The sequence below is a fragment of the Schistocerca cancellata genome, chromosome 1 (assembly GCF_023864275.1).
Source record: "Schistocerca cancellata isolate TAMUIC-IGC-003103 chromosome 1, iqSchCanc2.1, whole genome shotgun sequence".
Lineage (NCBI taxonomy): Eukaryota > Metazoa > Arthropoda > Insecta > Orthoptera > Acrididae > Schistocerca > Schistocerca cancellata.
In genome coordinates this window covers 231,939,585-231,953,897 of record NC_064626.1, presented here as the reverse complement: position 1 = coordinate 231,953,897, position 14,313 = coordinate 231,939,585, and the positions used below count along the sequence as shown (strand labels likewise).

The window sequence follows — 14,313 nt, the reverse complement described above, 5'->3', positions numbered from 1 at the left end:
TTTGCGCATCTGCTCGACGACCCTTCTTGAAGACTGGGACTACCTGTGCTCTTTTCCAATCATTTGGAACCTTCCGTTCCTCTAGAGACTTGCGGTTCACGGCTGTTAGAAGGGGGGCAAGTTCTTTCGCGTACTCTGTGTAGAATCGAATTGGTATCCCGTCAGGTCCAGTGGACTTTCCTCTGTTGAGTGATTCCAGTTGCTTTTCTATTCCTTGGACACTTATTTTGATGTCAGCCATTTTTTCGTTTGTGCGAGGATTTAGAGAAGGAACTGCAGTGCGGTCTTCCTCTGTGAAACAGCTTTGGAAAAAGGTGTTTAGTATTTCAGCTTTACGCTTGTCATCCTCTGTTTCAATGCCATCATCATCCCGGAGTGTCTGGATATGCTGTTTCGAGCCACTTACTGATTTAACGTAAGACCAGAACTTCCTAGGATTTTCTGTCAAGTCGGTACATAGAATTTTACTTTCGAATTCACTGAACGCTTCACGCATAGCCCTCCTTACGCTAACTTTGACATCGTTTAGCTTCTGTTTGTCTGAGAGGTTTTGGCTGCGTTTAAACTTGCAGTGAAGCTCTCTTTGCTTTCACAGTAGTTTCCTAACTTCGTTGTTGTACCACGGTGGGTTTTTCCCGTCCCTCACAGTTTTACTTGGCACGTACCTGTCTAAAACGCATTTTACGATTGCCTTGAACTTTTTCCATAAACACTCAACATTGTCAGTGTCGGAACAGAAATTTTCGTTTTGATCTGTTAGGTAGTCTGAAATCTGCCTTCTATTACTCTTGCTAAACAGATAAGGGGTCTGTTTGTTACCAGTAGGTCCAAGATGTTATCTCCACGAATCGGTTCTCTGTTTAATTGCTCGAGGTAATTTTCGGATAGAGCACTCAGTATAATGTCACTCGATGCTCTGTCCCTACCACCCGTCCTAAACATCTGAGTGTCCCAGTCTATATCTGGTAAATTGAAATCTCCACATAAGACTATAACATGCTGAGAAAATTTATGTGAAATGTATTCCAAATTTTCTCTCAGTTGTTCTGCCACTAATGCTGCTGAGTCGGGGGGTCGGTAAAAGGAGCCAATTATTAACCTAGCTCGGTTGTTGAGTGTAACCTCCACCCATAATAATTCACAGGAACTATCCACTTCTACTTCACTACAGGATAAACTACTACTAACAGCGACGAACACTCCACCACCGGTTGCATGCAATCTATCCTTTCTAAACACCGTCTGTACCTTTGTAAAAATTTCGGCAGAATTTATCTCTGGCTTTTCTTTTATGACACAATGTAAGATCTTTATGTTTTACTCATACGAACATACGGGCTCCCTACGTCATCGTAGCTGCGCAAGCGCGGGGATGCCTTGTATGTACCACTCTCTGGCAACTGCTGGAACAAAGCTATTTGTAACAGATCTTTGCGAATTGTGGTTTGAAAAGCGTTATTTTCAAAGTAAATTTCCTTTTGTGCAAGATGAATTATGTACAAGAATGTACGATGAATTTATTAAATCACAGAGCGTTTGACTCTTATTTAAAAATCAACTCTTTGATGACAAGCCATTTAGAAGAATTTCGAGCCCAGAAGATCAGAGATATATGTTGGTATTAAACATTTTACTGGCACATTTATGTGACATCGTAAAGTGTAAAACGCGCAGGAAACATCAACATTATATGTGAAAGCTTAGTTTCTCTTGTAGCTTAGTAATCTTTGTGACAAATATTAAAAATGAAAACTTTGCTTTTCCTGTCGAAACAGTGTATATTAACTTAAACCATTAACTTTTCCTGTTTGTGTGTTTGCGCTGCTGTGATGCTGGTGGCTGACTACATCACTTGACCTATGCTATGAATATCCGCTGTCATTGGCTTGCGAGATCACATGACATGAGCTATGACTGGCTTACAAAAACGCATTGCAATCTCGATTTCAATGTTTCGGAAAGTAACATGTGGTTTTTGGTGCAATTCGAATTTATACTTTCATAATACAAAAATATGCAGCGTATATGTTGCTGCACATTAAAGAACTTCCCAAAACGTGGTTTTCCTCCCTGAGATCCACCACACAGTATGTGGCTTAAAGTCAGCATTCCTGTAATACTTCTGCACAGCCCTCCAAAACTTTGTAATGGTATCTGTTCCCAGATTAAAACTATGAGAAAGCTACTATCCTCATGTTCAACAGCTGGAGAGGTAGCTCTCACAACTCGAACACCAGTGATCCTACTGACGTACACATTCATTTTAAGGTTTCGTTTACATTAACAATAAGCAAGGCTCTAGGTTAGATATTCAAATACGTTGGAATTGTTTTACCATCTCTCTCTCTCTCTCTCTCTCTCTCTCTCTCTCTCTCTCTCTCTCTGTGTAGGGGAGCGCGCGCGTGTGTGTGTGTGTGTGTGTGTGTGTGTGTGTGTGTGTGTGTGTGTGTGTGTGTGTGTAGGGGAGCCGAGTTGTATGTTGCCCTTTCGTGACCTGGTAGTTCAGAGAGCCAGCTCCTACTCTTACCATGCAGTATCAGAAAAATTGAAAACATTGTATATTCTGAAGTTTTATAATTGTGTGGTATACAAACAATTGAAAAAACTTAAAAACAATTATAGAAACAGAAAATACTTGTTAATTTATATTCTATGAATTATTATACTCGTAATTTAGATTTCCTTACATTCCAAGTCGCAGCAAGGAGCTGAAATTTGCTTTCCGACACAAATGCCTTCCCCAAGGTAACCCAGATTAGGACTCCAATCCATTTACCATGTAAAGTAATTGTCATGTGAGACTGTAGGTAGGTGTGTGTGTGTGTGTGTGTGTGTGTGTGTGTGTGTGTGTTTGTTTGTTTACTTTGATTATGATGTATTTTTGTTAATTCGTCCTTGCATGTCTCACATTCTCTTTCTACTATTACTTGTTATTGTCACAAGAGTATGAGTTTACCAACAAAGTGTTACTTGCAGGTGAAACTGTAATGGTGATATGTACATTTGACTGCAAATAATTTCTTATGTTGTGTGGCTTCTACTGCAGTTGCAAGAAAATATGGCAGTCCTTACAATTGTTTTGCAGGGATGACAGCAGTGATGAAGATGAAGAGAGTCAACGCAAGGGAAAGAAGAAGGAGGAGAAAGAAGCTGATATTGGAAAAGTTGTTTGTGTAGAGCTTGGAGACAAAAAGAAACAGAAAGATAATTGGTTTCCAGGTCTTGTAGTGGCACCAACTGCCCAAGACACAGTACGCATCCGTGTCCGTGATGAATATTTAGTGCGATCATTCAAGGATGGCAGATAGTGAGTAATCTTTCCGAAATTTTAATTCTCTAGTAATATTTATAGTTTTTCAAAGGATCAGTTTCAAAATTGTGTTGTGTTTTCAAACTACTGAAAGATTGAAGGTAGTGAATTTGAAGTGTGCACTCTCTGTTGGTGTTGTAGGGCTGTCCTAATGGAGGAATGACTATTGAGTTCTAAATAACTGAAAAAACCCTAATTTTACCCCTCTGAAATTATGAAATTTTGCAAGATCTATATGTTACTTATAGACTATTTCTCAAGTACCTTAACTGCAAGAGAAATTAAATTCCACATTAATATGTAAAATCCATTTGTGTTTATTTTTTCTTAATTGTCACAGTATAAAGCATTTTACTTTCATTATTTTGGAATGAGTGGTGCTTCAATTTTTATTCATTTACTACATAAGTGCTAATTGCCATCAGAAATGTTACATGCAGGTCTGTGCTTCATTTGTTATATCAGATATAATCTAGTTTCTTGAGATCCCTGTAGTACGATGAAGAACTATGGTGCCCATAACTAAGCTGAAGCATTCCATGTAAAGGACTGTCAGCATTCCTTTCTGCTGCGGTCAATTCGGCTTCTCTTACATATCAGGATGTCACTGACACATGCAATAATTTTTACTATTGCACAAGATATTTGTGGCTTTTGTCATCATATAGAATTTATACGTATTGGTTTCTTCAAAATGTTATCCTCCATTGTATGGTGTCAATGGTTTTGATTACTTCAGATTTGTGCTTAGTGTTAAGAGACAATGGTACTTCACTTATATTGTGTAATCTGTACAATGCTTGTGATATATTGAAGATTGTACAATCAGATATGTGGTCTTACTGAAATAAATATTACCTCAGTAATTACATTAACATCTTACACTTAAATTAGAAATTGTCCACTTCGAGGTACCGTGAGAACAGTTCATAAAATAAATTTTAGTAAACATCTAAAGGTAGTTAACACAGTAACTGTTTGTATGCTGTAATTTTTTGTGTATAAAGCGGTTACACCAAATTGCTGTGTTCCATTTTCTTATCAGTCTCGTTTTTGTTGTCTGTTGTATCCTCTTTCATGGTTGGAAATGTTGATTTGGAAATTTATTTAGTTTTACAGTTCCAAAAAAGGAGGCCACAGAATTCACAAGGGAGATAGGAGGGAAGGTTGATAATAATACCCTAAAGACTGGTATGTAAACAGCAGTATTAGAGAATATTCCATAATATGTTGATTTGTTGTACATGAAATTATTAACTGTACTACCTATGGTAATGTTGTTTGTTTTGCTCTGCCAAAAGTGGAGCCTACTTTTGCATTGCATAATAATATAGAAAATATAGTCATGCTAAACTGTTGATATTTCGTGGCACGTTTCCTTTCAGCGGTTGAAAAGGCATTACAGTTTCTTGACAAAGAGGAATTGCCACCTCACTGGGACCGTGACCTGCTCTTTGGTCTGGATGAAAGTAGTGCAAATAGTGACGGAATTGACAGTGACGTGAGTAACCTTCAAGAAGTAATGTTATTAAATGGTTATGATATTGCCTCCACAATATTGTCATAGCAATAATAATCAGCTTCATCATTTTCCGTAATAAATATTTCGTTTTAGGGCTCGGATGATGAACCACGGGAAGAAAAGGACCATTTTGTGGCCCAGCTGTACAAATTTATGGATGATCGTGGCACTCCCATTAATAAAGGGCCTGTTATTTCTGGAAGGGATGTTGACCTTTATAAACTTTTCAAGGTATTTTACATGTGCTAAAATATGAAGTAAGTGGGGACACCCAAATAACTAAATTTGTGAAGATTAGTGACATTGTAAAGTCAGACTAACGGCATTATGCATGTTTCTGAAAATTTCAGTTAAATATGTTTGTTGTACAAACACTTTTTATTAAATTCTGGTGAGTTTGTTTATTTACTTTACTGATATTTACTTTATAATTCTTCTTTTTGTCCCATCTCTTTTTCAGTAAAAGATTTGGGTGCAGAATTTTCATTTCTCGCTGTTTGTTCGAATGAAAAAAAAGAAACTACTACTGCTATCACCACCACCGCTACCACTACCCTACTTTCATCCTGGTCCTAAGTACCTTAATCTGCTTCAGTTCTCTACTAGGCTAGCAGAATGCTTATAATTTGTTGTTGTGTTTCTGTAACTTTCTTGTAAATTAAGATATCCTGTTTTTCACAACTGCTATCTTACTGCAGTTAGTTTTTACTGCAATTTTTTTGCCTCACTTATTAGTTTTTATGATTTTTGCTTAAGCATATTTAGATTTATTGCAAAATATGAGAGTCTGGGGCCGTGAATCACTTCACAGACCAGCATTTATATAACGGTACCGTAACTGTATTTAAAATGACTTGAAAATAAGGGCTTGCAATGTGCTAGGAGATATTTTTGTGAAGCTTCTGTGTTTTGTGCAGACCAAAGTGAGTAGGAACAGAGACACTTACATCATTTTTCTATGCTACTCATTGCAGGTTGTTGACAAACTTGGTGGATATAATCGTGTCACAAATCATAATCAGTGGAAGACAATCACTCACAAGTTGGGGTTTGGTGATGTTAGTGGCAATACGAACCTGGTTAAAGTTGCATATAAAAGGTAAACAATAGAACTAAATGTATTCTCTCTGCTTTTTTATGAATGCAGAAGGCCATTTCTATGTAAGCTGATTATCACCACTTTTGCCAACAGATTCTTACATAGCTTTGAAGATTTCTATCGAAAGTTAGGTTGCACTATGGTTAATCACCCGAGGGGGAACAGGGCTCGCCATCGTGGAGGCCGTAGCCTCATAAGGGATAGAGATCGTGCAACTCCGGTCAACACTTTGAAAGAAAAGGACAAAGAAAAAGATAAGGAAAAGGAAAAAGAAAAAGAGAAGGAGAAGGAGAAGGAGAAGGAGAAAGAGAAGGAAAAGGAAAAAGAGAAGGAGAAGGAGAAAGAGAAGGAAAAAGATAAAGAAAAGGAAAAGGAAAAAGAGAAGGAAAAGGATAAAGTAAAGGAAAAGGGGAAGGATAAGGAAAAAACAAAAGAAAAGGACAAATCAAAAGAGAAGGGAAAGGAAAAGGAGAAAGATAAAGAAAAGGTGAGTTATCTTTGTTGCTTTGGAATTAGGTGGACTTGAGCCTGATTAGTAAATTTTGATTAATGGCTAATATAAGAATTTGCTGATCCCTCTGAATTACGTTACTTCTTCATTACTGTCAACAAGAAGCAGATTTTTCAGTTCCCATGGTTACCAGTGAAATTTAAGGCACATGAATACCTTGAAACTTCAGGCAAGTAACAGCTTCATTTTCTTTTGATTACATATTCTCTAATTATGTTTGCTTGATTTCATAAAATCAAAACAGCAGTTGATTCGAGTTCCATCACCAACATTAAGTATTTTATTCTCAGTATCACCTCATCCCATACAACTTTTTTGTAATACAAAGTATGAGAAGCAGTAGCTCATGTTTTGATAACATTATAGTTTTGTTGTTCTTCCTGAAATTTTTCCATTATTCATCACTTTTTGGCAAGTATGTTGGTCATTTTTTGATAAATGTTTGTAGTGTGTCTAAAAATCTAAATAAAACATTATCTAGAATATTTAGAGTAATTTATGAGGCTATTGCTGACATTAACATCCTGCCCGTGTTACGGCATTTAAATCATTACTTTCATTCATTTTTTAAATTGCTGTTTGAGTTACCGAATTGCATTCAAGCCCTTTCCATTAATATTATACTCAGTGAAAATAATTCTTGTCTGGGCAGTTCTTTTTAAATGATTACAGATTTTTCGTAGACTGACATTGTAGTTACGAAGAGAACAATGAAAAGAAACCACATCTATCCCTGTAAATCGAAAATACCACTTTATCTCTGTTCTGTACTAGTTGGTGTCCTTAGTACACATTGTATCTGATGGAAATGCTGCCTCCACCATTACTTAGATCATCTCCATTCTGTCCTATCACCTGAAGCCAAGAAATGCTGTAAATGCTTTCCTTTTTGCAACTGTTGCCATCATTTATACAAATGGGTAATTCCATGTATGAGTGCTCAGTTAGCACAACCTCTGCAAATGGATACTGGAAAAAGAAGTGCCCCTGCCTGCTAATGGAACAGATCCATCTCTCAGGGAGGCCTCCAAGCACAACCCATTGTGTCAGGAACTATATACTATGTGATCAAAAGTATTCGGACAGTTGACTGAAAATGACTTAAAAGTTCATGGTGCTCTCCATCAGTTATGCTGGAATTCAATATGGTGTTGGCCCATACTTAGCCATGATGGCTGCTTCCACTCTCGCAGGCATACATTGTCGGGTGATGGAAGGTTTCTTGGGGAATGGCAGCACATTCTTCAAGGAGTGCTGCACTGAGGAGAGGTATCGATGTCAGTCGGTGAGGCCTGGCACGAAGTCGACGTTCCAGAACATCCCAAAGGTGTTCTGTAGGATTCAGGTCAGGACTGTATGCAGGCCAGTCCATTACAGGGATGGTATTGTCATGTAACCACTCTGCCACAGTCCGTGCATTATGAACAAGTGCTCGATCATGTTGAAAGGTGCAGTCACCATCTTCAAATTGCTTTTCGACAGTGGGAAGCAAAAATATGCTTAAAACATCAGTGTAGGCCTGTGTTGTGATAGTACCTTGCAAAACAACAAGGGGTGCAAGCTCCCTCCATGAAAAACACAACCGCACCATAACACCACTGCCTCCAAATTTTACTGTTGGCACTACACACACTGGCAGCTGATGTTCACAGGGCATTCGCAATACCCACACCCTGCCATCGGATCATCACATTGTATTCTGTGATTCGTCACTCCACTGTTCAGTCAACCAATGTTTACACTCCTTACACTAAGCGAGGCATCGTTTGGCATTTACCAGCATGATGTGTGGCTTATGAGCAGCTGCTCGACCATAAATCCAAGTTTTCTCACTTCTCTCCTAACTGTCATAGTAATTGCAGTGGGTCATGATGCAGTTTGGAATTCCTGTGTGATGGTCTGGATAGCTGTCTGTCTCTTACACATTAAGAGCCTCTTCAACTGTCAGCGGTCTGTCAGTCAACAGATGAGGTCAACCTGTACTCTTTTGTGCTGTACATGTTCCTTCATGTTTCCACTTCACTAACACATCGGAAACAGTGGACCTAGGGATGTTTAGGAGTGTGAATATCTCGCCTACCGACGTATGACACAAGTGACACCAAAAATCACTTGACCATGTTCGAAGTCCCTGAGTTCTACTGAGCGCTCCACTCTGTTCTCTTGCAATGTCTTATGACTACTGAGGTCGTTGATATGGAGTACCTGACAGTAGGTGGCAGCACAATGCACCTAATATGAAAAACATATGTTTCTGGGGGTGTCCAGATACTTTCGATTACATAGTGTATATGTACCCACGCTGCAGCAGTTCCGCTTGCTACTCTTAATATGAGTTAAGTCACTTTTTGTTTCCAAATCTGAATCTGATAATTCAGTACTGTGGAAGCTCCATCATGGATGGACTGGAAATATGTTGCAGTGGTAGAGCATTGCTCACAGACAAAAGATGTCCAAGTTATCTAGAATCTGCAGTTAAAGTTATGTTCCCATACTTCTGTCATGTTATATAATTCTTTATGTAACAAAATTGGTGATGTTTCCAATACTGAAGCTGTAGCTTTTTTTCAACATACACTAATATTCATATTTTGCACTTTGTCGTATGAAACAGAGGACCCTCTCTTTTGTTTAGCGTTCATCACAAAAAAGTAGCACTATTAGTCCCTTGTGCTTCAGAATATTTTTCTATCTGTTTTGTAATATGTGAGTAGCAGTCCATCACTTCCATGTTGTTGTTGCCATCTAGATTCTACACACCCACACTATCTTTCCTAAATTTTGCATATCTTCCATTCCAGTAACCTCCCTGGGCTCAACTTTCACCAGTCCCTGTTACCCACCTGGCTGTCCCCTGCCTTTTATCTTGCCAGTGCACCTGCATAGTACTCTTGCCAGTGCACCTGGCCAGTTCTTTCCCTTTCTCTACTTCTCTACTCTACCCTTTGCTCCCCCCTCCCATGGCACAGCTACTTGATGCTGCACCTAGCAGCTCATTGTCTCATCCCCACCATGTCCCTGCATACTTTGACAGGTGGCACCGCAGCAGATTACCATATGACCATTTTCAAGAACAAGTTATTAATTTACATTAATCATTAATAAATTCAGCTACTGCTATTGGTACTTCTTTAGTGCTTATACTATGTTCAAACCGACTTCATTTTGATGATTTATGTAGTTTGAACACACCACCATGTGAGGGTATGATTTGCCATTATATTAATATCCTTTGTGAATCTGCTATAATTATGACTATCATTATGGTAATGCACATGATGGAGTATTTGAAGCTCGTTTGCTATGTAATTAAGAAATGAGAAGTACTTTATTGTATAATAATACAGTTTTGAAAATCTCAAAACTAGTCATATCTTTACATTTATCCTCCTACATCCATAACAGTTTCAAAATTGTCACAGAATTGTGTTGATTCCCTAATTGTATAGCTAAATGGCAAGGGAAGCTTCAGATCCAATTTTTGAAGGATACTTTTTACATAATTAGGTTGGAAGAAACTGTGTTGGTTTTAGAAGTATTGATTCATGGCAATTACCTGTTACAGGAAAAGCCACCTGCAGTTAGTGAAAAATCCACAGAAGTCACATCAAAGCAGCTGGCTGTGACTGCAGTGAGTGAAAAGGAGCAACCAAAACCATCTTCAGTGGATGAGAAGAAACCACCAGAACAGCAGTCTACCAGGACAAAAGAAATAAAAAAGGAAAAAGTCAAAGAAAAGGTGAAATGTTCAAACTTCCCTACTTGATCAGTTTTAATTTCTCTTTGGTCTGAAAATTAATACTTCCTGTAGTTACAATACACAGACATTGTTTAACCATAAATATATGTACAGTTATTTTTTAAATGAAACTTGTCTTTGATATTTTATGTGGATTGCTTATTTGTATTCCTTAAAGTAGTTGATAACATCTGTTGCTAAATAGTAAATGGGGGAGGGGCAGGAGCAAACATTTTGTCAAAAAGTTACTGAAGTTCTTGTAAATTGTGCTCAAGATCCACAATGCTTAGTACGGTAAGAATAGTTTTCTCTTGTTTCTTCGAATTCTCAACTTGGTTCAGGTGATCGCAATACAGATCATTGTTTAAGCTGCATACGGATACTCGTGCCATTGTACGAGTTTCTCCAAATTTGAGATTTGAATGGGTGGGGTATTTAAAATTTACCTGATTACAATAGTAGAGACAATTTCAGATAGTATCTTTTTAGAAAAAGTGTATTTGAAGGGGGGGGGGACACTGTATTGTTGATGTGCTTGTTGCCTATTTTTCCATGTAATTGCCATCCCTTTCATTGCATGTGGTGAGCCGTGGCATGAGCTGCTTTATGCCCTCCTCGAAGAACTCTGCTGCCAGCTCCTTCCCCCCCTCTTCAGAACCTCTTTGTGCTTCTGCTCATTGATTGAAAATTAAATTTCATTCTTGTGTGCCTTCAGGGAGGTGAGAAGAAGGGAATACCAAAGGGGGGGGTGGAGATTCAAAACTTAGCAACCAAATATGTCCAATAGTGCCTTGGTGGCTAAGGCTGTGTGAGGATGGGCTTTGTCGTACAACAAACGCATTCCTCTTGTCAGCATTCCCTTCCTTTTGTGTTAAATGCTCCGGGGGAGTTTTTTAAGGTCTCACAGTATTGTTCAGGCATAAATTTGGCAAAAATGATGCCATTTCAGTCCTAGAACATTGAGGCCATGATTTTCGCCCGAAATTGCGGTTTTGAATGTTTTGGCAGGTAGGGAATAGGTGTGACATGACTGTGACAAATGTCTTTTTGTCTTAGGCATCTAATGGGCAGGTGTTTCATCTCCAGTCATCATAGAGCTCAGATAATCCTGACCTTCCAGTTCAAATTGCCCAAGAAACTCACAGGTCTGTTGACCCCAATTTCTCTTGTGCTCATCTGTCAGCTGTTTGAGGTATTGCACGCAGTTGGTGGTATCCCAGTGTTTCTGTTAGTGCTATGTATAACGGAGTTCTGGAGAGTTGTGGAAACATTGCAAAACTTTTATCGACTGCTATTTCAGTCTTCCCCAATTTTTTGCATCCCACTGATCAGTAAAAATGGAAGGTCTTCCACTCCTTTGTTCGTCATGATCATTTGTGCTGCACCACTAAACTCCCTACATCACTTAAACACATTTCTTCTGTTCATACAGCCTTCATCATAAACCGTTTTTATTCGCAAAAAAATTTCAGTAGGTGTTATTCCTTTCAGGAATAGGAAACGGACCACAGCACGTGGCTTGCATTTGGCGGAATTTCATACTGACATCTTTCATGCAGCTTGACACTGCAACATGAGTTTATGTACTACCATGTTCCTGTGATGTTCACTCTGGTCAGGTGATCCCTGGTTAACATTAGCTTTAGAGTTCTTTCTCTAGTCAGTGCACACACCCACACACGCACACTCAAATGTGGTGTGTCCGTGCGTTTGTGCGTGCGTGCACATGCTTGAATGTCTGTGTGGCTGTGAATACTCTTACTATAAAAGAGTGAGAGTTCGAAAGCTAGTATTGACTCTTTCTTCAGTTGCGTGTGTGCTGTGCGCCAGTCCTCTATAGGTGAGTGGTTGCCTTTCACTTATTTTGTTTTTCTCCATCCAGGAAATTCCATTATTATTGATATATTCACATATAAAATGTGACAGTATTATGCCTTTATATCCCAGTTTCTCTAGAAGTTGGCAACTGATTTCAGAAGAAATAAGATTATCTGTGATGTAGAATAACCCAAAATAGATTTTGAAGATTCTGAAATCCATAAGTTTTGATTTTGATCATCCCTTTATAAGCACATGCAGTTACTAAATCAGCTAATACATATCTTGAGTAGTTGTAAAATTTTCTTGCAGTATACCTGAAATAAGTGCTAGATAGTGGGTGCATGGGACAATTCCTACAGCAGCAACAGTTGCAGGGAAAGGAACTGTTGGATAAGGATGGTAATATAAAATTTGACAACAGAGTTGCATATAGTAGGTGGCAGACAAAAACTGGAAGTAGGTAGTGTGGGGAGAATTTCAGGATGAGATGATGACATTTCTGGGCTTACCTTCTGAAACATAGCTCTGGTGTAGGCCCCTACTGAGACACTAGGTCATAGTAATTCTGGGTGATCAGTGTAGGAGTTGGGGTCACCTTATATTTTTTATGTTGGAGCTTTGTAGGGCAGAACAACAGAGGAGCAAGCCATCCAGAAAAAACTCTTGAGGAGATTGGCATAGGATGCTGTCAGTTTGATTTCCAAAGCTTTCTGGTTTGTTTGTAGGTCTGACCCTAAGGTAAGGAAGTTGTGGGCAAGGATTAACTTGATAGTTTGATGGTGACTGAGGTTTTTTGGAAACTTCAAGGTGGGTGTTGGAAGAGGTAGTATTAAAGTGCTGAGAGACCATATGTATGAGGGCTGCTAACACGAAGTTTTCAGATGGAATAAGTGTTTACCCAATGTTCGATTTGTGTTTGCTGTACATTGGAGGTTAATGTTCAGTATTTGCTTTTATGTTGTTCTAGGGTCAAAGATTTTCTTAAACTTGATTTTTTATTTTAATTATGCAGATTGACTTGACTAAAGAAGAGAAGAAGACTGAGAAATCAAAGGTGAAGAATGAAGAGAAAGTAAAAGTTGAAGATAAAACAAAGCAGGAAGAGAAGAAACAACAAATAAAGCAATATGAAAAGGATAAACAAATAAAACTGGAAGAGAAAAGACTGGAAGAAAAGATAAAAACAGAAGAAAAAGTTAAAATTGAAGATAGGGATAGTTCTAGAGCACTGGTTCGTAAGGAGGAACATACCAAAGAGAAGGAATTAAGAGGTAGAATAGATCGTGGACGATCTCGTAAAGAAGAGCCAGCTACTGGCCCAGAGAAACAGTCTGAAAACATTCAGGTTGTGAAACAGGTAGAGGAAAAAAATAAAGGAAACACTTCCAATGAAGAGGATATTTGCAAGAAGACTGTCAAAGTTGAAAAAATACCAGATAAAAAACAGGATGAAGATGACAAGGTAGGTTACACAAAGAGTTGTTTTGTACGATGTAAATGAAAAGGGGATTGTCCTCACTGATAACTTTGTAAGGTTACTAACCTTTCCTGATGTTTCATAATTCTTCTTTTACTTTGTCCAGCTAATGACTATTAGGTGCTTTAAGCAATTTTTAAATAATTCATATCGACACCTCAAAGTTTCTTTTCATTTATTGATGATGATGATAAACTTTTGGATAATAAACTTCTTAACTATCACAAAAAGGTAATTAAGCTACAGACACCGAGGAGTCTAAACAAACAAGTGGTGATTTGTAGTAATATGATGAATAATTTCAGAGACCCTTGCTAAAACAAGCTGCCTGTATGAACATTATGTAATCGGTGTTTTGCTATGTACAGTTGGCTGTGCTCAAATGTAACTTCATGTGGGTTGACTGACAGTTACATGACGGAAACTTGGTTGTGACTAACTGAAGCAGTGTTCATGGTGCCTATTTAAAAACTAGCAGAAGACTGATTTTACAAATTATTAAATTACATAGCAATTACGTATTTGTTTACAACATAGCATTTAAGAGTGATAGTTAATACATGTACACATATGTCTATCAAATTATTTTGTTTAACTGTTGTTTATATATTCTTCAAATTGTGTGAATACTGGGTTCTACTCTCATGAACGGAATTTCGGACATGCTCTTTTATCCCCAGGATTTAGCAAAGCCCACCAAGAATTTTTCAGAAACTCAGTTTCTGTTTTTAGAATATTTCGTTAACTAACGTCAGTATGAATTGGATAGACAGCTACTAACCACACAGAGGTGGTATTGAGCAGCAGACAAGTGCATTCGAAAGAAAACTGTTA

The 14,313-nt window shown here is 38.2% G+C and overlaps 1 protein-coding gene across 2 annotated transcripts in view; it reads left to right on the top strand.

The window, feature by feature from the left end:
- Positions 1 to 14,313, top strand: part of LOC126169809 (uncharacterized) — a 149,484-nt gene that overhangs the window by 66,266 nt on the left and 68,905 nt on the right. For both annotated transcript variants that reach the window (XM_049920674.1, XM_049920673.1), the window contains exons 6-13: positions 3,086 to 3,307; positions 4,422 to 4,501; positions 4,696 to 4,811; positions 4,926 to 5,063; positions 5,807 to 5,931; positions 6,025 to 6,418; positions 10,008 to 10,181; positions 13,015 to 13,464. In XM_049920674.1, the coding sequence (XP_049776631.1) occupies positions 3,086 to 3,307; positions 4,422 to 4,501; positions 4,696 to 4,811; positions 4,926 to 5,063; positions 5,807 to 5,931; positions 6,025 to 6,418; positions 10,008 to 10,181; positions 13,015 to 13,464 (1,699 nt within the window). The remainder of the gene's footprint in view (positions 1 to 3,085; positions 3,308 to 4,421; positions 4,502 to 4,695; positions 4,812 to 4,925; positions 5,064 to 5,806; positions 5,932 to 6,024; positions 6,419 to 10,007; positions 10,182 to 13,014; positions 13,465 to 14,313) is intronic.